This window comes from Vicia villosa, linkage group LG1 (genome assembly GCF_029867415.1).
Source record: "Vicia villosa cultivar HV-30 ecotype Madison, WI linkage group LG1, Vvil1.0, whole genome shotgun sequence".
NCBI lineage: Eukaryota > Viridiplantae > Streptophyta > Magnoliopsida > Fabales > Fabaceae > Vicia > Vicia villosa.
The window spans coordinates 3,579,753-3,603,997 of record NC_081180.1 but is presented as its reverse complement, the minus strand read 5'-3'; the positions used below and the strand labels follow the sequence as shown (position 1 = coordinate 3,603,997).

Genomic DNA, 24,245 nt, shown 5'->3' with positions numbered 1-24,245 from the left:
TTGATTTACGGTTAACGATTTGCTGGACCGCGGTTGTTAAGGTTTTTGTACGATTAGATTATAGTAGATATCACCTAGGAATAGGGATACCCTATAGTTACCGGTTAACTCTTGATAAAACAATTGCTTGATTTCATAATAAATCTCTAAGGAATTAGGATTTAGGTTGAATGTTCAAAGATTTTCCCGCTAAGGAATTAGGGGAAAATATCCTAAAGGGCTGGTAATTGAATAGTATGAACTTGTTGAGGAGATCTAAAATCCAAGGTTATTATAGGGACAGTCACACACTTAACCCTAGCATAATACTCATATTTGTCAAAAAGCCAATTTACTTTTCTGCTTATTTTAATTATTGTTTAGTGACAATTTGCAAACAAAACCCCAACATTAATTTTTGTTTAATTGAACTACAATTTGAACTCGATATTACTACGCAGTCCTTGAGATCGACATTCGGGGAATTTCTCCGTTATTACTACAGAGGCAAAATAGTACACTTGCTATTTTACCGATCAGTTGGGTAAGAGATACTAATATTTGAGGCATGTGGTGTTAAGGTCAATGAAGTCGGCACACATACACCATTTGTTCGATGACTTGCTTACCAACACTATGTTTGCCACCCAAGATGGGTATTTGATCTCCATTATGAAACCAATGCTTGTGAGCTTCTGTACTTCTTCATCTTTGGTTTCTCTTTTCTCCTCTCCAACCTTGTGTTTCCTCTAAAATATGGGTTTTACGACGGGTCAATGACGAAGCGATGGCTTACCACTCTAGTATTTATGGATAGCATATTCGAGTGCCTAAGAGAACAAATCGATGTTCCTTCTGAGCAGGGCGACTAGCCCTTCCTCCTCAGATTCAAATAAAAAAAGTGCCTAGCTTGGTGACTTGGTTGTCTTAGGGCCCAATCTGCACTTCTTTCGGGTCTTATGTTGGAGCGAGCCTTTCATTTTTAGTCCCCAATCTTGGGTCCCAGGTTGCCACATCTGAATCTCGTGCTTCTAGATTGGAGTAACGTCTTGGGCGACATGTTCCATTCTCATTTCCAAGATGATTTGATAACATTCTTGGGTGACCTCCTGATCGCCTCAAAATAATTTGACTCTCCCCTCAGGTAATGAGTATTTTATGAGTAAATAATGGGTGGACAGGACCATCCCTAATAAGTTGAGGGTGGGCTTCCCTATTATGGCATTTTAGGGAGACAAAGCGTCCACAACAAAATAATTCACCTAAATTGTTTTTGCGCTAAATTTTAAGCCATACACTGTTACACTGTTTCAAGTGTTATGTGACCCTTTACTTGTATCTATTTGCTTGAGAGACCAACCAGAGAACTTTGGAACGCTCTCATGATGTTCACGTCAAGCTCAAGCTTTTGGAAGACACTCCAGAATAAAATGTCAGTTGAGCTTCCAGGGTAAATTAACACTTGTTTTACATCCCAGTCACCACATTGCACCGTGATGAGCATGGGATCATTGTTGTGGGGGAGAACTCCAGTGGCGTCTTTATTTCAGAAGGTGATTACAAATTATCGTTATTTCTCCAGTAATTCGGTGATGTTAGAGGATATGATGTTCATTGTCAAAACTTGTATGACATACTTTTTGGGAGGAATTAGATTCTCCATCTACGTAACCCATAACGATGGTGTTGAAGATGGTCTTCGAGCTTTACTTAAATATCCTTGCGGGAAAATGGTGAAAGCAAATGGTAGATAACGATAATTGTGGCCCAGGTCAATTTTATCGGGCCTCACGGTAGGCACGAATTATGCTTGCTAAAAGTACAATGTATAACAACCCATCGTGATTAAGGATTATCAGAGATTTTTAGTGTTTGCTGTAGAGTTTAGAGCTAGCTCACATATAGAGTGAGAAGCTTTGTATTTGTGGTATATGTGTGTTATCATCTCGGGATCCTCTCTCACCCTTAGGGTTGGGGTATTTATAGGAGTTCCTGAACCTGGATTTCAGACCCCCAAGAAGTAACAACTGTTTCTAGGAGTAGGGGATTGGGGTAGTTAACTTAATCCCCCACTATCCAGGAGTGCATGGTTAACTTCTCTGACTCCTTTGTACCGTTGTGGACTAGGACACGCCACTTTCCACATTTTGACGCCTCAAGCGAGTTGTCCAAAAAGTGGTCGAGGCATTTATGGGAAGGGCACCACATCTAGTAAATGGGTGATCGAGCTAGGCAACGGACGATCAAGAAGGCGTTGAGGTGTTAGATTATTTGCCTCCCGTGTCGCCCTTTGTGGGCCCTCACGAATATGCTAATACAATTTCTAAGATCTTCGTTGAACTCAAAATCCTTCTCTGATGGGCTTTAGAGCCATATATGGCCGGTGTCTAAACTGATAGCGCATCAAGAATTCATATCTTCTCCAAGAGGTGTGATGTAGCTTTGGTTTTTGCTATAGGTTCCCTAGTCTCATTTGATGGATTTGGTTGTCTAAGCTCTAGTCGGGTTTCCTGATGGGTCGTGCTATGATGAGCGGGTGCTTTTTTTGAAACTTTCTTTTTGAGTGGCTGCTCATTAGCTTCGGTTTTGTTGTTGTTGTTGTATTTTCTCCTACATTTATCTCTCGATTGTTTTGTGTTCTTTTTATTGGCACTGCTTATGCCTTTTTGTAGAGTTTATCCTTAAATATATATATATATATATATATATATATATATATATATATATATATATATATATATTAATTTCGCCTTTAAAAAAACAATAAAATAGAACAAACTCAAAACATAAAAGCTTAGTGACATAAAGCAAAATTAAGAAAAACTACTTATTATTACTAGAATAATTACAATGAGCAAGACTGAGAAGTAACTTAGAGCACAGAGTCAAATTCAATTTTATTGACAATTATATGCCAAATCAATATCAATTTGATTTCTTCCTAAACTCTGTGATGATTGTTAAGATTTCTGGTCTCATACATAATTAGAAATAAATAAACAACTGAAAAGCAATTTAGCAAAATCCATCCACAAACTAAAGCCAATCCTTCCTAATATCAAAAGTGTAGTTGATATCCAAGTAAGACTTTTTGTCATCGTCAACAAACTGAAAATTCATCCACAAACAAAACGGAAAGTCAACAAATGCATATATAATCCAATTCTAAACCAATGAATATTTAAAAGTACTTTGATAAAGTATGATAAATGTCACTTTGAATATTAAAAATGACAAAATTTAAAAATTCAAGAAAACTAAATGAAACTTATTGATGAAGTCAACTTAACTAGTATTTAATTTGAATGTAGGTAATTAGTTTTATTTTGTTTTTAGTTGAATTGAGTACTTTCATTATGTAATATTTATGAGCAATATTGAATGAAATCGGTGGAATAATGAACAAAAATCATGTCAAAGTATGAAGAAATGAGCAAAAATATATCAAGAGGAAGAAATGTGGACTTAGTGAAAATATTGAAGAAAAAAGAAGGAAATAGAAGCATTTGCCTCTGGATTTCACGCGCACGCGATGCTCCTATCGTGAGCGCGACAAAGTAGCATCACATGAGCGATGAGTTACAACACGGGCGCGATACTGCGCAAAACTGACACGCGGTAATTGCTATAAATAGGTATTTTGGCTACTTTTTGAGGAGTTTCAAATTTGATAGAGAAAATGACGACTTGGAGTTCTACAACAAGGATTTTGAGGGTTTTGAAAGCCATTGAAAACATTCATCTTCATTGTATTTCATGTTTTCTTCATATAAACTCATGGTAATTGTTACATGCACTATGAGTAGCTAGATTCATTAAATTAGGTCTTTTTGAGACAAACAAGCTTGTACCTTATTGGATTATATGGCTGTTTGATGTTAATTGAATTCTTTTGTGTTATTGTTATTATTTAATTGTCATTGATTTTAATGCTTTTTATGTATTGACGAATGCATGAATTGATATCAGATGAGCGTGGATTATTGACTGTAAGTCTACCGATCTGATATAGGACAATTATTCAACTTAGTAATTAATTAGGAACAAGTAATTATAAGTTGTGGCTTTTGAATTAACAAACGTAGAACACCTAATTTAACTCTGAATTGGCCTAAGGAATTAGAGTCTTATTGTGTATATAAATGAGTTGCACACCAAGGAATTGGGTGCAGTGGTCTTGTTAATTCTCTGTAAGACTTTAATATATTAGAAATTCAGTTAATGCACAGTTCATCAACATGTATAAGTAGGGGAATCGAAACAAAGATCTAATCGCCTTTAACTATTGACTTGTATTCCAACTATTTTCTTATTTTATTCTCGAACCAAATCAACCTTGAAAACTCGCCTTTGTTATTTACATTCGCACTATCGTTACCTTGTTAAAATTTGTAATCCTGTAGAGATGAATTTAATTTATTACTTCGACGAGACTAGTACACTTGTTAGAATTGTCATCAAGTGGTATGAAAGCTGTTAGATCTCTCCAATACTGAGGTGTTGTATTCACAAGAAAATATTGCTTAGTATACTTTTTGGTTGCATTAACGTTTGATCTTTCATGTGAGAAAAGAAACATTATTGTTGCTAGAAGTAAAGCGCGTTAGTATTTTTGTGCATGTCTAGGAAAGTTTTAGTTAAGGAAATATTTGGCCTTTAAGCAAGTCTATTGACTCACATCTCTTTCCTGAGAACATACCTATTGCACGATATTCAAGAACTCGTTTTTATTTAAGTATACGACGTTAGTTCTATTGGTTGAAAAATAGAAATAGTATCCTGTGTAATTCAAGAAGGAGAGTTCTATCACAAATGATGGATATGTGTTCGATCGAATGGATGACCATTAAACATATTGGAATTACATGAGCCAATCACGCAAAAGGATAAACCCAATGGGAATACCGACAAAATCTAGTAGACATAGAATCACAAAGCAGATGATGTTATTTGAAAATACATTGATTGAAGCTTGTTCGAGCATGTATCAAATAATACTAATGTGCATGAGTAATGAACAAAACGCCCGTAAGTAAATCTCACCTTGTTAGACAAACATCTAAATACCTTCAAAAGGCATAAATCAGGTGAGGAAAACTAAAATGAAGATAGATGACAAGTTGCAAAGACTTTTTCTCTTTAGTTTATTGTCTGAGAATTGGGGCACTCCAATTGTAACTATCAACAATTTTACTCTAGATAGAAAGATTAACATAAATTATGTTACTGATTGATTGGTAAATCAAGAGGGAAGAGGAAGTGAAAAAGACTTGAACAATCAGTTTTAAGCCAATATTTTTGAAAAAGAAGGAAGACAAAACCATTGTTTTAGTGACCTCAAATGACGAAAATGTATTTCTTATCGGAGAAGACAATCATTTAAATGTTGCATCTAATTACTACATTTGGAAAATTGACTCAGAAGCATTCTTCCATCGTACATCTCATGAAGGATTTTTCTTGTTGTATCAGAATGGATATTTTGATACTATGAAGATGGAAAGCTATGTCAAAAGTAAGATTGTTGGCACTAGTGAAGTGAGCTTCATTATAGAAAATGGCAATAAGCTTGTTTTGAAGGAAGTAAGACATGTTCCAAACATGTGTATACCTTATCTTAGTAAGAAAGTTAAATGACTTTGGCAAGATAAATCAATTTGAAGGTGGCAAATGGAAGCTCATTAAAGGAAACATAACTATTGCTCATGGGGAAAAGCCATATACCTTGTATATTATTCAAGGAACGATAAACAATAGAGGGATTAATGTTTCACAAGGCGTGAGCAAAGATTTATGACACAAATGGCTAGGCCACGTGAGTGAGAAAGGTTTGGATATTCTTGATAAAGATCATCTTCCAAGCATACAGACGAAAACCCTTTAATCTTATGAAGATTGTTTAGCACGAAAGGAACATAGTTTTTTTTCAAAGATCGGATAGTGAAAGAAGAAGAAAGCACATTCTAGACCTTGTTCACTCATATGTGTGCTCAGTATCTGAAAGGTCCTTTGGTGGCGTTAAAAACTTTGTTACCCTCTTGGATATCACTCAATAAAAGGTGTGGGTGTGTCCATTAAAGACGAAGAAAGATCAAGTTTTTAACGTTTTTAGAGAGTTTTATGCTTCTGTTGAATGGGCATCTAGAAGAAAGCCAGAATGTTTGAGAACTAATAATGGTGGAGAGTACATGGATCCATTTGACGATTATTGCAAGACCTATAAAATTATACGTGAGAAAGTACCTACCAAGACTCCTCATATGAATGGTTTAGATGAAAGGATGAACAAAACTACTGCAGAGAAAGTTAACTTTATAAGTCATTTTGGCACGGGGAAGTAAGGACTATAGTTGATTTAATCGACTTGTATCCTTCAAGGCCTTTAAATGGAGATATACCAAAAGAAGTTTGGTCTGAAAAGAAATCCTCTAATGGTCACTTAAGAGTCTTTGGGTGAAAGGCCTTGTTTATATTCCAAAATATGAAATAGAAAAGATTGATGCTAAGCAAAAGGATGCATATATCTTAGTTCACCCAGAGATGTACTTAGGTTCTAACTAAAGGATCTTTCAAAGAAGAAGATTGTTTGAAGGTGAAATGTGGTATTCTAAGTCCCGTGGTTTTTTCCTTTAACATTGAAAGTTTTTCCACTAAAATTTGTTGGTGTGATTTTACTACTATGCTCTCTATTTTCCCTTTCCTTTAGTCTCAATTTTGAGTTCACATGGTAGGGAAATTATGCAAACATTTTCCAACGTAAATCTCAAATTTGTTCTTTCATCTCCTCATCTTTGATTCAAACATATGAAAATACCATCAATGGAAAGCATATTCGTTTCATATAATGATAACTAGAACATAAGAATCAAGAAGCAAACATAATAGTTCTAGACATATGAAAATAGTACCTTAGTTCTAGCAGAATATGTCCCTCTGGCAAATAACCCAGATGGTGTTGTATCTTCTGGCATTTCATGCGTGTAAGGTTCCGCTTGAGGGCTGAATGTTCCAATCATCTCCTTAGTGCTGTCAACTGTAACAAACCTCACAAATTACTACAACATTACTACTATTAATTTAATCTTATCAATCATCTAAAATGTACTTACTTACCTTTGAGGCCAGTTTTCCAAACAGTGTTGGTGTATTTAAGACCAGAAACAATATTATGGTTTACTTGGAATGTGAACATCAACCTATAACGACAACCCTCTTTCAATGTAAACCATAAACCGTTTGGATTTCCTGTCTCTGGTACAGGTAGAATCATATCCTCTCTACCTTCCGATTTTATCGCCAGACTGAGAAACTTCACTTCTGGCTCCAAAGTTTCTTTTACATAGTAATTCATAACAAAAAAAATATGAAAAAGTTAGGTAGAATTCTTTAGCCATAAAACCGAAGCAATTGAAGAGTATAACCTATAAAGGCATGACAAAGACACCAGACACAACATGACACATCGACAATGTAACAATATAGTATCACACATTGATATGTGTTAGACACCATGTCATTGTTTAAAGGTGTCGATGTAGTGTTTGTCACGCGCACCAGACACATATTTGTTCAGAGGTGTCGGTGCTAGAAAGAGTATAATTAATTGTACCTCCAACGGAACTCATGTCGATACTTCCAAGGAGCTGCTCCTTCCATTTCCTCAAGCTCTCATCATCCTGAGGATTCAATAATGAATAGAATTAACAAAAATGTGATAACTGAAAGAAAGAATGTTGTTGAAAAGAAAAGTGAACCTTATCCTTTTCAAGTTGTTCTTTCAAAGTGAACTGAGGACCCAAATCAATCTTCCTCTCAGCGTCATCGTCTTCGTCTTCGGTGGCAGCAATAGAACTTTCACTCATGTGTCTACTAATGTTAGTCTTTCTTTCATTGCCTGCATCTTCATGATCACTAATGTTTGTCTTTCTTTCATTGCCATCTTCATGATCACTGGATATGTCACGATCAGAATCCATTGGAGATCACTCCAATAGTCAAAGACATCAAAGGTGGCAAACCACCACCTTCTGGTTAGTTAGCAACAAAGAAACAAAACCCAATAGATAGAAGAAAAAAATATACAAATGAAGGGGTTGTGTTGAGATTATGACTAGAGAGAAATGTATGGAAAAGAAAAAGTTGCAGAAAGAAATGGTCGTGTGGTGATCCGTAATACAGAAATATTGAACGACAAATATGGGGGAGATGTCACCTAGTCATCGTGAAGGTCACTCCTGTAACACATCTTGTAGGAATAAGAAATATTAATTCTAAAATTATTATTTTATTTTTTATATTGACAAATTTGTAATAATCATTCAAAAATTATATCTTAAGTATTAGATTTCAAATTCTCATGATGAAGTCGAATATATTTTGTTGAACTTTCCACCTTAATTGCGGTTTGTCCTTAGTCACCTTAATTGCGGCAGTTTGACTTGTCTCATTGCAGCTCCCAACACCTTCATTAATTATGTTGGTTTTAAAGGGGTGAATTTAGTCTCACATTGCTTAGATATGTAGGAATGACAATGGATAGGGTTTGGGCAAAGTACTATGATACTCGTCTCCATACCCGCAGTTTGAAAAAATTTTGTATCCGAGCCCATATCAGCATGAACATCAATGTTTATACATGTACCCGTGTCTCATGGGTACCTCAATACTCGTACCTGTTTAAGTAGTAAAATTAAATCGATTAATTACAAAATATCATATAATTTTAAGTTTTTTAACAGTATTAAAAAAATTATGAATGTTATTGTTGAGTTAAAAAAAAACACTTTTATTAAAATGTGTAATAGTTTAATAGCGATATATTTTTTAAAATTTAATAAACATACATTTTTATATAATAATATAATAAATATGTAATGCGAGTATGGGATGAGGTGGATAGTAAGATACTCGTGCCAACACCCATACCCGTTTATTTTAATAGGTAATTACTCGTACTCGTACCCATTTTGCGGGTTTAAACCCTACCGGCCAAATTGCCATCTTTAGGGTATGTTTGGATTGATGGAATAGGATTGAATGGAGCGGAATGGAATGGAATACGTTTATGTTCCATCGTTTGGATTGATTAAAAACGGATGGAATGGAGTGGTATAGGATGGAATGTATTCCATCCCATTCCACCATTTTTTGTACCCTCCGATCTGGGCGGAATGAAAAAATTACTCTATTCCATCGTGAAGTTCCCAAACAATGGAAAGACGTATTTATTCCATTCCGCTCCGTTCCGCTCCATTCTATCCCGCTCTGTTCCATTCTGCTCCGTTCTTTTTATTGTATCCAAACATAACCTTAAAGATATGACATGTGTTGTGTTTATAAGTAGAAACAATACTCACTTTACAAATTGATTTTATAGAGATGAGTTATGTTTAATCCAAATTCTGAGATATTAGATCAGATGCACTAATAAACAAAAAGAATTAAATTTATTTACAAAGTTGTGGTTGACTTATAAAGAGAGACTGACCAAAATCCTTGAAAGAAAAGTGAAAAAAATGATTTAGAGAGAAGAAAAAAAAGCAATTTAAAACTTAAAAACTGTATAAATAGGTTGTATACACATATTGAATATTTGTCATTCATATTTTATCTTGAAATGTAATTAAGACAAGGAAACTCTTTAGATGATCAATAATTCTTAAAAAAATAATTTAGAGATAAGAATCTATGATTACTGTAGGAGATTGATTACAATCTTACATTCTGGCATTTTGCTGAAGAATTATTAAAGAATGAGTGAATTGCCAGCTAATGAAAGCAAATAAAAAAGTTGAATAATTCTTTTTGGAAGGATTAGTTATCATTAATCATTTTATAAATTATTGGATAGCATGAATGTAGCTCGATTATATTGTCAGGTCCATCATTTTAGTTGGAATATAATGAGGATGGAGGAAAGCACGTCGTTATTATAGAATCGTTCTACAGATAGATGATCATGGTTACTCTTAATTTGGTGTAAAATACCAATTTCAACAGTTCATTACTATTAAAATTATTACTATAGAATCGTTCTTATGATTCAAAACAAGCAAATTCCAGCTTTCAGGCCAGCTCAATTTTATCTAAAGATGTTAACTGTGTAACACATTTTCAGACGGAAAAAATGCACAAATAATTCAATCACAGACTATTAAGTGAGATCGGGCTACATGGATCAAACTACCTGAATTAAAATGTTTAGAGAAACTAAATTCCCGTACCAATTGCAAGCTTGTAAAGGATACTTTTCACATGAACTACATTCTCAGCATAACCAGAAAACCTAAATTAATCATTCAGATGCCAAGGGAAGAAAAAACATTTCGGTTTACAACAAAAATCGCCACACTAATATACAGCATGGAGCCAATTAAGGTGATGTAGAACCACAATCAGAGGTAATATAAACAACATTCTGCTCTAAAAGGATGGTGCCTAACCTGTGATAAACAAGTGAACCATTAATCACTACCCCATTTTCTTACAACACTCTCTTTAGCAGAAGCACTTTTGTAATCTTCCTTCTTCAAAGAGCCGTCAAAATCAGGCTGATTACCGTTAGAAGTATTTTTCAAAACTCCTGATGTTGTCAGACCAAATCCATTTCTCACTCCACGAAGTCCATACAGCAATGGATTGATGATGGAGGCGAGGATCAAGTCACCTTTTGCAACTAGGAGATACTGCAAATGAAGAGAGAAAAGGTAAAATAGTTTTTAATATTAAATGTGAACTTATGAGTTATGACTTTTAGCAAACGAATCGAAAGTAGTATGAGGAAATTTCTTACTATAAGAACGATGCCGAGTATAGTAAGACTTGCTTGTTTTGCTTCATGCCAAAAATTATCATCATTAGACCATCCAAACCATCTCCCCCACCCAAACCAACCTCCTCCACCACCGCTGGTGCCACCTCCTCCTCCTCCTCCTACCTCTTCTCGTCTTTTGATTTCTTTGTCCCACTTCTCAAATTCAACTTTCTTCCCACTTAGTGCACCTTCTAATGCCTTTCTAGCTTGATCCTGCAATCCAAAATCAATTATAGTTTCAGTTTTGCCAGGTATCAGCGACAATATATACACTGCCCAACATCACAAGATATGAAATTGATTTTAGTGATAAACTAGTTTCTATGGACAACTAATCGTGACGCCAAAATTAGATCAGTATAAACCGATAATGAGAATTCTTTTCCTCTTTCTCAAACTAAAGTACATAATACAATTTTGCCAGCTATCATTAAAACTAAAGTTGTGCTACATGAACAAGCCAACAGAATAAACTAAGGTAAATAACAAACCAGACAAGTTCAGTCAAGAAAGGCAGTTTTGAAAGATTATTGGTGAAGGAAAAGAAAATGATGATCAGCATTGCATTATGGAATTTTACATTCCGATCTCCCTCTAGACCGGCCCAAAGCAGGTACATCCAACTGATAGCTGGTAGCCTGGTACACATCAATACAAGGACATAGCTTTATGAAAATATTAACTGTCATAAATGGCCGATCTCAGACAGAGGAACAAGGGACTTGATGTCCATTTATTGTCCCTAGCTAGAAAGGGAGACAGATAATATCGTAATGACAAATAAATTGGTCATAAAGGACTCAGAGTTTAGGAGACCTTATATAAGCTCGCAATCGTTGCACATTGAGAGGACACACTTTTCATACCCTTCACACTCAGATAAACTTTATGACTCTTACCACTTAGCATCGGTAGAGTTATCAAGTTAGTGTACTCTATGTGTACCGGATTACCTTCACATCTAAGAGTCGCGTGACAAAAAATTGGATAAAGAAACCGTAATAATTAAATTCAAATATATTGTATTAGGAATTGAATCATAGATTAGGATTTAAATTAGCAAATTATATCAATTGTCATTTATTGTAGTTATTCTCTATTCATTCTATATATGCCATTATAAATAGAGATGAATGTGATCTAATATAAATACACAAAAATCACAAATTCAACATATTACAAGTCCAAATCATGTGAAGAGAAGGATTAGTCATAGCCACTTCCGGTGGCGACCTGCAAGAAAATTTTCCAAGGTCGCCTGTCCTAGAGACCTAGACACAATTTCCATAACAACAACAATGGGGTCTAATTCTATCTAGTTTTACCACACATCCAACACAACATCTTTATCTCTACTATCCTTACTTTATTCTCGTATTGATGCTGTATGATACAATTTTTCTCGTTTGGTCGTGTGCATTCAATGTGCTTCATTTAATGCTTCTCTTCTAGTGGGAATAATAAACCACTTAACTTAATTTAATCCATTTTGTTCACTTTTTCAAAAAAAAATCAAACTAATCCATTTGAAATGTCATTCTAATGTATACAAATCGTGAAATGCTACATATTCCAATACTCAAACGCAAAGCGAAAAAAATAATTGCCTATCATCATCTCTAAAACATGTCGGTATTGGCTACGGATAAGGCAAATGATAATTCTAGAAAATTAGCAACAGATAAAAACACTGAAGTAGTTCAAATTTCGATTATTAAATCGAAAGGAATGAATTTCAATTGAAAAGAAATAGTTACCTCTCTTTTGTTGTCTGAGAAGAGGCAAGTGAATCTGGCGTTGATGTTGAGTTTGTGGTGCAAACGACTCCATTTTTGGTCAACAGAGTCCAACTGTTTGGGGAATTGGGAACGGCGTGACGTGCTTAGGACTGACGACGGACCTCCTCCTATTCTTAGGTTTACAAGTCCTGCCATGCTTTCTTTTCCTTCACCTTTTTCAATACACCATAACCCCTAATTCATGTCAACTCAATGGTTTTAATGTCTTTATTCCTACAATATTTTCAAATTTTTATTACTAGTTTTAATATCTATTGTTATTTAATAAGACAATATAATATAATAAATTTATTTGATAGGTATTTCATTTTATTCTGTTTATCTAGTTAAAAAATTTATCCTAGATTTGAATAGGATTAAAAGTTAACACAACAGTGATATTTCAAATCAAAATTAATATGGTATAAACAGAATAAAAAAATAATTTGATATTAATTATTTTAAAAAAACTAGAATGTTTTTTTAAATAACCAATTTTTTCAATTTAAATACAAAAATAATCAACATTCCACATTATTCACTAAAATAATCATGTTTCAAATAAAAAAATTATATCTAAGAGGATGTGTCAATGTTATTGGCGCTTACACTCAAATTAATATATTGACATCAGACCCTATGGCGCATGCACTATGATTTGAGGCTAAAAGGAGACGTCAGTAACTCTAGCGCCATAGTGCATTGGATTCTCTTATAAATAGGTATCCGTTTTCCACTATTTTCCACACATCTTCTCATTTTATCTTCTTCTAAATGATTATTAAAATAGATGATCATGTTTGTTATTGGATTCTCCACCAAGGTGCTCAAGGCCTTAGTGTTCTAAAATCGAATCTTCATCAGAGATTTGGGAATCGAATAACAAACATGAGAAAATAAATGAGAAGATGAAATGATAAAATGTGTGGAAAATGAATGAGAATGAAGACTTATAAAAAAAAATGAAAAATCAATACATTATGGCGCCAATGGTACTTGCGCCTCCTCTTATTTGAAGAAGTTGTACAAAGCAAAAGTATAAGTACACATGATTTAAGTCTTTGATCGTGAAGATAAAACGATAAAGGCGAATGTTAACCGTTGTGATCAAAACAAAACATTTTGAGATTAATGATTTGAGATGATCATAAGAGTGAATAAGTTTGTGATAGACTTATCCATTGTTGTGGAGAAGAACATATCATTGAGATATTTTTCCTAAGAGATTTTTATCGAAAATTTTCTCGATAAAAATTTATCATAGATATACTCAAATCTTCTAAAGTCTAACCTATTTTCACCTCTATTCATTCCTAATCTCGCAAGTACATCTACATACTTACTTCCTTTCCGGTAGATATTATAGATATTAGATTATTGAATCCCCAATCTTCATTAATTAAACTCCTTATTCTACGAATTAGTCTCACACCTACTCCCAATTTTTAGTTCTCTTTTTTAATTGTTTTATACACTTCCTTATTAATTTATAATTCCACTTTACTGCATCCTTCAATCCTTCCAAACCTTCTCAATTTGTACTTCTCCTTGTAATTGCTCATTTTTGTGAGAGAAATATTATGTTTCAAACAATTTTGAAAAAATTATAAAAATATATTTATAACTTTTTTATTATTCATTTTTTACTTGATAATTATTCATTTTAAAAATATAAAGAAATAATTTTTATAACAAAGGACTATCTTTATTTCAAAATATACTTTTATTGTTATCTATCTTAAGAAAAAACAATAATTTCATTTAGAATATTTACTATGTAAATTTTTGTTTGTTGTATACTAATATATAAAATTATTTAATACAAAAACATAAATAAAACCGGCTTCTTAATACAAACCCAAAAACAAAACCCGCTCCTTCACTTTCCCTCGCGCCTCAGCTTCTTCTCCGTCGCACGGTGCCTTTCTTTCTCTTTCTCCCTAATCTCTATTCTATCTGCCACACTAACCTATTTTAATTCAAACTTGCTTCATCTTTTGTTTTTTTAGCTTTTTCCACTGTTATTCACTGCTTTTAGAGTTTGTAAGCATTTTTTTCATTTAAATTGCTGTTAGTAGTTGTTGCGCTCGATTTATCAAGCTTTTCTGATGTGAATACTAATGTCCTTTGTTGATATGCATGTGATTATGAGTGATTCTATAAATATTGTTCTTCTTTTTTATGCATACCATCTGTTTGAAAAATTGTCTCAACAAAGTTGATAGCCTATTTATTAAAAAAATGGTTGACCTGAGTGAAAAATGTTTCTCAACAAATTTACTGTTTTTTGTGTATGTTCTAATCATGTTATGTTAGGCATTATTTATGAAAATGTTTTGATTGAGATTCTAGAAGGTTGGGTTTTGCAGTGATTTCATTTTAGTGTGCATAATTTTTAATTTTCAATTAGGTATAAATAATATGATGCTCTCTAAACTCCAGTTCTAATGTTTATTTTATCTGTGTGTTTAGTGAGGCTCCCAACTGACTTTGAAGGATGAGTGAGCTTCTCTTTGATGACTTTTTTAAGGTTGAGGATATAGACCCAGATGGTAAAAAGTATGACAAGGGTATGTGCATCTCTCATTTTGTTTTTATTTTTGAAGGATAAAGCAAAAAAGGTTCAAATTGCATTTGTGTTATGGGTGTTTTAGATTTGCAAAATTGTTATATAGAGTTAATTATAATACTCCTCAGATGCCATTTTTTATATTAAATCTCCGTGTATTTACACTCGTTTCATTTCTACTTGCTACATATAGTGACATAGTTTTATAATCCCCTCTATTTGTATGTGTGCTTTTCTACTGTCTACGTTCTTTTGATACTTGAATTGATCAAGCTTAAGTTGGCATAAACTTTATAGTTTCATGAATATCTTTTTGTAGTTTCCCGGATCGTTGCGCGAAGCGAGAAGTATGGCATGTACATGCTTCTAGATGTAAATACAGAAATTTATCCTATCAACAGAAAGGAAAGATTCTTGTTGGCTTTGTCTCCGTCTCTTGTTTTAAATACCAAGGTAAATTTAATACTCATTTCATTTGTGGATCCATGCTATATTGTATTTTTATCCAATATAAAAAAGCAGTTATTTATCGACATAATCCAACTCTAATATATGCTTTATTATCTGTTTGATCGTTTGCGGACTTATCCAATAAAACCGTTCTTTTGATCTCATACACAAATTGTATTCACAATATTATGTTATTGAGCTTTTCAGTTGGGATATGTTTGTTTCGTGTTATCTACAATAGATATTTGTTAAAGTTAAAGCAGTATAAATGATTTTATTTTCTTACGAGTAATGGATATTGCCTTTTCATTGAATTGGTTTCCCCTCCAGGATGGCCCAGTTTCAATTCAAGAAAAGTTTGAATACATCATGTATGGAAGGTTATATGACATTACAGCTGATGGACTTTCACGTTCTCCACCTGAAGTGTATGTAAATGTTTCCCACGTAATATTTATTTGTATTACTCCATTTTATTTTAATCCGAAATATCACTTGAGAATTAAGATTGTAGGATGTTGTAATGTTGTCATTATACACGGTTCATCAGAAAATTCTTTGATTGATCCATGTAATGTTATCGACCTTAACTAGTGACATGATAAACCCAACTTCACATGACAAAGTGAAACTCAGAGAAGTAGGAGTTTATCGGTCTGCTTATTTAGACGAGTTTGACTATATTACTATTTGCTTTGCGATAAATGAATCGACCCTTTGTTACTATACTTGGATTGTATTCAACACAACGAAGTGCTTTTCAAAGAATCATCGGGTTTGCAGGAATATTCATGAATCCACTACTTATTTTTGTTTTATGAGTCTGGCTAGTATCTCACTGTATTCTTGTGTTTTTCTCCAGAGAGGTATATGCATCATTTGGTGGACTTCAGCTGATGCTGAGAGGTGATCCTTCCCACTGTGTCAAGTTTGCAGTTGATCAGAATTTGTTTTTACTAATAAGGAAGCTTGAAACTTGAACTGCTGATTGTTACCTCTTGCTGAAAAGACAAATACACTAGCAAACAAGTATTGGTAATTTGTATAAGATGATTTGGGAGATTAAATTTTCGTTTTGAATGGTTCTCTGAAGCGTTTGAGTATATTAATTTTTTAGATATGGAAATGCTCGCAAATTTATAAGTTAATTTTAATTGTTTATACCTATTTCTTAAATTCAAATATTTTCACATGATGGATTTAATTATACAAAATTTGTTTTACAGGGTGAAGAGTTAGATTTTTAAAATAACAAAAGGAGATGGGATGAGTGTTATCCATTTATCATATTGGTGTCAAAACACTATTTTTGAAACAAATCCACTCTACAATACTATTAGCGAATGTCATATAAATTACAATCTCTTGATTATAATCAATAATATTTTAGCTTTACTTCAAAGTCAAGATTAGAATAATACTATTTGCTCCTATTTGAGAAAGTCAGAGGTTGCAGATGACAGGAATGCTCCATCATCTAGCTTGAGGTTTTTATCAGTTGACATCTTTTTGTGAAAATCCTCTAGACTAAAAGAGATTTAGAGGGAGGAATGTATTTGTGCTAGATGATCTTAGCTAAATTAATATTTTGACTTCTAGAAGAATGAAAAAGATGTGCATCTTTTAAGGATTAGAGATTTGAGACCTAACTCTCCTAAACAATAGGGGTCAAAGAGAGAATGATGTTTGTATTGTTGCTGACCAAATTAGGAACTACTTCCTCTATGAGACCATATATAGATGTTCCTTTACCCCATTGAATAAGGAAATGAAATTATCAACAAAGTGTTTAGCTATCTCCTCAGGACCAGTTACCATATTTCCATTTTATCTCAAAAATAAGATTAACTTAGTTGCATTCTTGATATTTATGATTCCATGAAAAAAAAACTTGATATCACTGTTGTAGGCGGTGTTAGGATTCCAACACCACCTCTGGTCCCATAGTAGCTTTACCTCCAGCCACAATTTCCTGCTTCCTCTTCTTCTCACCCCCTGCACCAACCTTAGAGTAGTCTTTAGTTATGATCACATCAACAAGTTGTCGCTTGCCATGCTCCCCTTTTGCATGAACAACTGGATGTTCAGAGCTCTTCTTGGTCACTTTCCTTCTCGTCCATTTCCTCCTTTTGATGGGTTCTCCTTTGGGGTACTTGCCATTTCCGTTCCCAATGTTTGAGATATCAATAGCCCCGGGCGACTCAGCCATCAGTTCAATCGCCAAAGTGTTATTTTGTTTTGGTCCCTCCTCGCCAGTCTTATTTTCTATAGGGTTCCCTTTACTGTTAAGGTTTTGTTCAACCTTCACATCATCCTCCTTCTCCTTTCCTTTCTCTCCACACCTACTATGACTTGAGGATATATTGAATAAGCTTTTGCTGCACGTGCTAGAACTAGAATCTTTACGCTTTTGGTCTTCAGGGATTCTGGGCAAAGGGGACGCTCTAAGCCACAGTCCATAGGACAAGTCTTGTTCTTCCAGATCTTCATAATCTTTGTCACTAAGATCTCCTAGCACATCACAATCTTTAAGTTGGTGTCCCAATCTTCCACAAGCAAAACAGAAGGTAGGCGATCGTTCGTACTTGAAGTGAACCCTCAAGTTCTTCTCCTTAAAACGCACCACTGCCCCCCGCTTCAAAGGAAATTTAAGATCCATTGTAGCCTTAATCCTCAAGAACCTTTCGTTGCGATGGCCTTCCTTAAGATCCATCTCCTCGAATTTCCCCAGAATGCCTCCTAGCTTCTTTGCCATCACCTCAGATCTCAGAATAAGGGGAAGTTCATAAACCCTAACCCAAAACACCCCAAAATGCATGTTAAGTTCAGACGTCTGTTCTTCACCCGAAACCCTAGACAACACCAACAAGTTTCTATCGAAGCTCCAAGGTCAATTCCTCAGGACATTCTCTAGATCCCGTCTTGAAGAAAAACGAAACAAAAATAGAGTCTTACTAAGTTCTTGGGTTTCCACTGGCCCCTTCAGCTTCCAAGCGTTGATCATCTTACTTGTAAAAGCACGGGTATTGAAACTATTATCAGTCCAGAGTTTACCAGCTAAAGTCCTTTGAAACACCTCCTCCTCACTACCTTCTTCCACCTCCGCCGTAACCCCTTCCTCCTCCTCCTCCTCCTCCTCCTCCTCCTTTGATAAAGGGATACATTTCCATTTCTCCATGAAAGCAAGTCGATACTAGGAAAAGGAACACGCGAACAAACTTCAAGAAAAACTAAAAAAACCAAGAAAGATCGGGAGAACAAAACCAGAAAAAGTTGGATAAAGACGAAATAAACTCGCCGCCCAAACCCTAGAACAAGGAAAGGGGTGAAACACGATAAGTTAGAGAGAGAGAGAGAGAGTCTAACTTCTCTCTAGAACACGTGGTTTTGCTTTTTTTTATGACATCATGTTTTTATCACCTTTAATCTCAAACCTTTGACCATAAAGAAAAGGGGAAAAAAGTTAGAACTTACCACTCATTCTTTACAACCCCAAAGTCTCCTTCCAATGTTTAATTCCATCTTATTTTTCATACTAACACGTGAGTTTTGAATTTCTTTAAAGATGAAAACTTGAATGGTTGCTTTTAGATCCTTGATTTAGTGTCACTAAAATCAAATATTCTAATTTTATTTATTTGGTTTTAGTCCTTATGTCAATAAACTAAAATATTTTCCCTATTTGATGATCAATTCTAATATAAATCAACTTTAGTCCTTATATCACTAAAATAAAAAATTCTAATTTTATCTATTTGATTTCAATCTTTATGTTACTATAATCAAATGTTTTATTTTTATTTATTTTATTTTAGTCATTATGTTACTAAAGTCAAATATTCTACATATTACAATAATCAATTTCAACATAAGTAAATTTTGCAAAGACTAATAAAAGAATAAGGACCAAAAGTAAAATAAAAAATCTTTGCAATAATCAAAACCATAAAGAGTTTACATGAACTAAGCCAACAGTAATATATTTGCAAGGATTAATTATATAAGGAGATGCTAGTACTAGTTTTTTTTTCATGCTTATGTCAAACACAAAGGAATGTTTTTTAAATCTTAAGGTTGGTGATGATTGGATTAAAGGGTGTCTGAGGTTTGTCATGGGGTTGTTAATTAAATTTACAATCATTTTATAAAATCTCTTACTAATAGGCCTCATCTAGATGAAGCTTCTTTCTTCTCGTTTTCTAATAAGGATGATGATGCCCTTTCTGCATGTTTTCTTCTCCTAGAATTAGATACGTTGTGACTTAATATGATGGGAATAAAAATCTTTGTCTTATTCGATTTAATTTTTACTTCATGAAAATACTTTTGTATCTACTTAAGGATGATTTGGAGAGTATGTTTGATCAGTTCCATTACTTTTCATTTATCCCTTTTAACGTTTCTTCTTACTTTGTGCACTGATCCCTAATGTTGAATTCTTGACTCATTTGAATGATTTAAGGCCAATCTCTCTAGTAGAATCTCTTTGCAAGTTGGTTGTTAAGGTGTTGGCGGCCGAACTTAGAAAGGTATTAGACATGCTTATTTCCCTTAGTCAGTCAGGTTTCCTCAAAGGAAGGTTATTGGTGGACGGTGTGGTGGCTGTGAATGAGTCAATTGATTTTGCAAAGAAAAGAAAATAAAATTGTCTCATTTATAAGATGGATTTTGAAAAAGCTTATGATCGATTACTTTGATTTTTCTAGATTATAAGCTTATCAGATATCTATGCTTGTGTGTTTTCTAGGAATCTTGTGACATTGGTTAATCCACTCAATATATTAAAATTCATAGGGGTTTTAAGCAAGTATTCCTCTTTCTCATTTTCTTTTCCTGCTTGTTGTATAAAGTTTTAGTCAGTTCTCTATCAGGGTTGTAGAGTTGAATCTTTTCTATGGCTTTAAGATGGACTCCTCGAATATGGAAGTCTCTCATCTTCAATATGCAGATGGCACCTTAATCTTAGTCAAGTCCTATATTGAGAATATTTAGCTTATCAAGGCTATTCTTAGGGGTTTGAGCTTATTTCGGACCTCCAAGTTAATTTTTCAAAGAGCGGTCTTATATGGGTTAATATGGACCCATTAATTTTTTGCCAGAGTTGGAGATTTTATCCATTGTACGCTTGAGTCCCCCCCCCCCTTTAGGTACAATGGTTTCCTTGTGGGGGGCAAAATCATGCCTTGAGGCCACGTGGGGTCCCTTGGTTAATCTGTTAACTAAGCAGCTACTCTCGTGGAAGCATAAGTATGCTAGTCTAGGAGGGCGAGTGGTTTTAATTAATTCCATGTTTAACCAGCTAAAGAAGATTTGTCTAGGGTAGTGTGAAGGATAAAGATAATCTTTATCAAATTAAGTGGTTTGAAGTATGAAAGCTCAAAGTAAAGGTGGACTAAGGGCATGAGATCTCTGGGGGGTCAACTTGGCCCTTTTGGCCAAATTGGAGGTGGAAGTTGATCTCAAGTGCCATTGGTCTTTGGTATGAGATCCTTTTGGTTAGATGCTTTTGATGTTTCATCCTTCTTGGGGGTACACTTTTGGTTTCTGTTATGTTTCCATGTGGTGGAAAGAAATGTCTGTCCTTGATTACAAAGAACTTGACTCATTCTATTAGTTTTCACATAACACTAGTGAGAAAATGGGATCCGGCCTCCACACTTATTTTTGGTCTGGCATGCTGGTTAGGTCCATAACTCTCAAAGTTAGGTTTCCTAGGCTCTTTAATATCTTTGAGCAACAAGCTCAATTAATGAGTGAGTTTGGTCTATGGGAGGATGATATTTTAATTTGGGATTTCGGATGGAAGAGATATTTTTGTTTATGAGATATAATGGGTTGTGGCCTTCTTTTTGTTATTCAATGAACGACTCTTTCTTTGGTTAAAGATATGTGGTGGTGGCGTCATGCTAGGAATTTCACGTTTTGAAGTTCTTAATCTTTTTTATCCTATTAGAGCTTACTATCCAAATTGACCCCATCGCACTATCAGAGTTAATCCTTCCCACCATATGATTAACTAGGCCCACTTCTAAAGTGATGGTTTTTTCTTGGCAACTTCTATTAGATAATATCTCTATACTAGAGAGAATATGTTTAATCATAAGGTTATAGTTGATCCTCATAAGGTTTCTTGTCTTGTCTGTAAGGGATTCGTAGAATTGATTTCTTACTATTTTTTACTCATAAGGTGGTTTCGATTGTGTGGTATATGATTTTTAAGTCGTTGGGGTCATTAGTGGTCCCACTTAATAATCTTTGCCTCCTTGTAGGCGATAAATTCTTTTGCCGCTCTTCTTTTTGCTAGTTTGATCTTTTTATAAAAAAAAAAAAAACCCGAACCCTAATAGGACCCACATTTTGTTTCTATCCTTAATGGTTAACTGAGCCATCTTATGGGCCTGAACATTATCCAATCTACTACTGTTGTTAACCCTTTGTTATGTTTGGATTTCATTTTACTCGTTTGATCCCTTTGTTATGCTTGAATGCTATTTTTATCTGTGCTTCAGGTCAATACTTCTTGTTTTATTCGATATAACTACTCTTTGTAATTCAATGGTCTTTTTCTCTTGTTATGTAATTATATTATACTTGAAATTAAAAAAAAAAAAATTTAACCTATTTAGCTGATTGGTTGATAAATTTCAGAAAGATAAAATTAAGTATATTTAATTGATCTTGTATTTATTATTATATTTATAAAATAACATTATACTCATGAAAAAAAAAAAAATCAATCACTTGCCTAGTAGTATATCACAATTCATATGCGCATATAGCTACGTCAACTTGAACTCTTTCCGTTTTTATATTTCCACCCCAACTAACTCTACTAATACACTATCAACCTTATTTCTAGGGTTTACGTTTTTCACTTTCTTCTCTCTTCTCCGCCGCATCAATGGCGAACACCGCTTCATCAGAACTCGGCCGTTCCATCATAAAACAGCTCGCCATTTCTCAGAAATCCCCCCGCGAAAAATCTCTCCGCCTCCTCCTAAAATCATGGCTCCCATCTCAATCCCAACCACTCCCCGACGACGACGCCAGAAAGCTCTGGAAAGGTCTCTTCTACTGCGTCTGGCACTCCGATAAGCCGCTCGTTCAAGCCGAGCTCATCGATCGGCTCTCTTCGCTTCTCTTGATACTCCATCCTTCGTTCGCCGTTCAGTATTTTGAAACGTTCTTCGTCACGATGCGTCGTGAATGGTCCGGTATCGATGCGTTGAGGTTAGATAAATTCTATCTTCTGATTCGTAGATTTGTTTCCAAGGGTTTTTCGCTGATTAATAAGAATTCATGGGATTTGGAATTTGTGAAGGTTATTGTGAATTGTTTGGATGATGCTACTTTTGGTTCGACAGATAAGTTGTTGCAGGGGAGTGGGGTTAATTATCATGTTGCTTCGGTTTTTCTCGAGGAGTTTACGCCGTTTCTTCCGATTAAGGAAGAGGTTTTGGAAGTGATGTTTAAGCCGTTTTTTACTGTGATGGGGAAATTGGGGGATAAGGTTTTGTTAGGGAAGATTAAGAGTGGTTTGTTTGATGTGTTGTTGAGGAATGGGAGGAGGTTGTTGGAGGTTAAGAAGAGTGGGGAGGAAGGTGGTGAGGGGAATGTTGATGTTGTGAATTTGGGGACGATTGCGTTGGCGATGGGTTTTGGTTCGAAGTTGTTTGAGCTGGCTTCTGCTCCGGATTGTGTTCAGGGGAATAGGAAGGTTTTGTTTGAGCTGCATCGCGAGTTTTTGAAGCTGGAGAAGGATGCTGGTATTTCGGGGTTTGAGTTTTCGATTCCGGATTCTGTTGGAAGGGGTGATGAAGAAGTGTCGGATTTGGTTCCTGATGTTGAGGTTGATGCTGATGTTGTTAATGGGAAGTTGCTGAAGAAATGCAAGAAGGATAAGGAGGATTCTGTTGATAAAGTGAAGAAGGAAAAGAAGAGTAAGAAGAAGAAGAAGAAAGATAAGGATTCTGCTGAGAATGGCGATAAGAATGTTGCTACTGAAAATGGTGGGGATTTGGTTGATGAAGAAGTTGACGACGAGTTGGTTTTGACGGAGACTGTGATTTCAAATCTCCAAAAACAGTTTGAGAAGGTTGCAGCGGAAGCAGGTTTGGATGATGGTGATACAAGTTTATGTGTTACACCCAGAGCTGCTACCGAGACTGTATCTAAGAAGAGAAAAAGAACCAAGAATTCTACGGGGAAGATATCTAAGGATCTTGAATCGAATGGTGGAGACGCTGAAGACTCTGCAGTAGCTAAGAGTGGGGAGAAAAGTTCGAAGATGGTAAGATTTTCCATGAAAAATAACTTGGTATGGAAGCCAAACAGTCCTTTACCTCCTCAGAGTTTGAGAATTCCTCCCTCTGTTACACCAAGAGGAAGTGCACTCAAAAAGGGTGTTCCTCCAGGTCCGGTCAGGGAGATGTCTTCCCAGACCAAAAAGGCGAAACTGAAGAAGGTCCGGAGGACAATAGTTGGTACACCATCTGTCAAGCGCTTGAGGAAATTGAGAACTCTTTCTGTGTGATTTTCCTGATGTTGTTATGGGGTGATTTTTCCATGATTTATTTTATTGACTTTTTATTTGTAACGGTTATGAAATTTTGAAACTTCATTAGGTTGGTTGATTCAAGTTTGTTTTGTTGACTAA

General features: G+C 34.8%; 4 protein-coding genes across 4 annotated transcripts; 2 read left to right on the top strand and 2 right to left on the bottom strand.

Moving 5' to 3' along the window:
* Window positions 1-2,792: 2,792 nt before the first annotated feature.
* On the bottom strand, window positions 2,793-8,229 carry LOC131599710 (rho GDP-dissociation inhibitor 1-like). The gene is made up of 5 exons (XM_058871984.1): window positions 7,734-8,229; window positions 7,589-7,655; window positions 7,093-7,311; window positions 6,888-7,012; window positions 2,793-3,087 (listed from the first exon to the last, which is right to left on the bottom strand). The coding sequence occupies exons 1-5, from the start codon at window positions 7,953-7,955 to the stop codon at window positions 3,016-3,018; spliced, it is 705 nt and encodes a 234-aa protein (XP_058727967.1). The 5' UTR covers window positions 7,956-8,229; the 3' UTR covers window positions 2,793-3,015.
* A 2,023-nt stretch (window positions 8,230-10,252) lies between these two features.
* Window positions 10,253-12,775, bottom strand: LOC131626791 (uncharacterized). Its single transcript, XM_058897626.1, has 3 exons — window positions 12,550-12,775; window positions 10,772-11,005; window positions 10,253-10,664 (listed from the first exon to the last, which is right to left on the bottom strand). Exons 1-3 carry the CDS (start codon window positions 12,724-12,726, stop codon window positions 10,443-10,445), a joined length of 633 nt encoding a protein of 210 aa, XP_058753609.1. The 5' UTR covers window positions 12,727-12,775; the 3' UTR covers window positions 10,253-10,442.
* Window positions 12,776-14,391: 1,616 nt separating this feature from the next.
* Window positions 14,392-16,707, top strand: LOC131599698 (DNA-directed RNA polymerases II and V subunit 8A-like). The gene is made up of 5 exons (XM_058871975.1): window positions 14,392-14,488; window positions 15,043-15,140; window positions 15,459-15,592; window positions 15,920-16,017; window positions 16,452-16,707. The coding sequence occupies exons 2-5, from the start codon at window positions 15,068-15,070 to the stop codon at window positions 16,567-16,569; spliced, it is 423 nt and encodes a 140-aa protein (XP_058727958.1). The 5' UTR covers window positions 14,392-14,488; window positions 15,043-15,067; the 3' UTR covers window positions 16,570-16,707.
* Window positions 16,708-22,370: 5,663 nt separating this feature from the next.
* On the top strand, window positions 22,371-24,245 carry LOC131626782 (uncharacterized). Its single transcript, XM_058897621.1, has one exon. The coding sequence runs from the start codon at window positions 22,491-22,493 to the stop codon at window positions 24,120-24,122; it is 1,632 nt and encodes a 543-aa protein (XP_058753604.1). The 5' UTR covers window positions 22,371-22,490; the 3' UTR covers window positions 24,123-24,245.

What these genes read in the sequence shown, in the direction of transcription:
- LOC131599710 (XM_058871984.1), bottom strand. Translation starts at nt 7,955, where the DNA reads ATGGATTCTGATCGTGACATATCCAGTGATCATGAAGATGGCAATGAA. An exon ending in CGACATGAGTTCCGTTGGAG is followed by an intron (nt 7,312 to 7,588) that starts GTACAATTAATT and finishes ACTATGTAAAAG; the next exon opens with AAACTTTGGAGCCAGAAGTG. An exon ending in CATATTCTGCTAGAACTAAG is followed by an intron (nt 3,088 to 6,887) that starts GTACTATTTTCA and finishes ATGAATTTTCAG; the next exon opens with TTTGTTGACGATGACAAAAA.
- LOC131599698 (XM_058871975.1), top strand. Translation starts at nt 15,068, where the DNA reads ATGAGTGAGCTTCTCTTTGATGACTTTTTTAAGGTTGAGGATATAGAC. An exon ending in CTCTTGTTTTAAATACCAAG is followed by an intron (nt 15,593 to 15,919) that starts GTAAATTTAATA and finishes TTTCCCCTCCAG; the next exon opens with GATGGCCCAGTTTCAATTCA. An exon ending in TCACGTTCTCCACCTGAAGT is followed by an intron (nt 16,018 to 16,451) that starts GTATGTAAATGT and finishes GTTTTTCTCCAG; the next exon opens with AGAGGTATATGCATCATTTG.
- LOC131626782 (XM_058897621.1), top strand. Translation starts at nt 22,491, where the DNA reads ATGGCGAACACCGCTTCATCAGAACTCGGCCGTTCCATCATAAAACAG.
- LOC131626791 (XM_058897626.1), bottom strand. Translation starts at nt 12,726, where the DNA reads ATGGCAGGACTTGTAAACCTAAGAATAGGAGGAGGTCCGTCGTCAGTC. An exon ending in TCTCAGACAACAAAAGAGAG is followed by an intron (nt 11,006 to 12,549) that starts GTAACTATTTCT and finishes TTTGGATTGCAG; the next exon opens with GATCAAGCTAGAAAGGCATT. An exon ending in TACTCGGCATCGTTCTTATA is followed by an intron (nt 10,665 to 10,771) that starts GTAAGAAATTTC and finishes CTTCATTTGCAG; the next exon opens with TATCTCCTAGTTGCAAAAGG.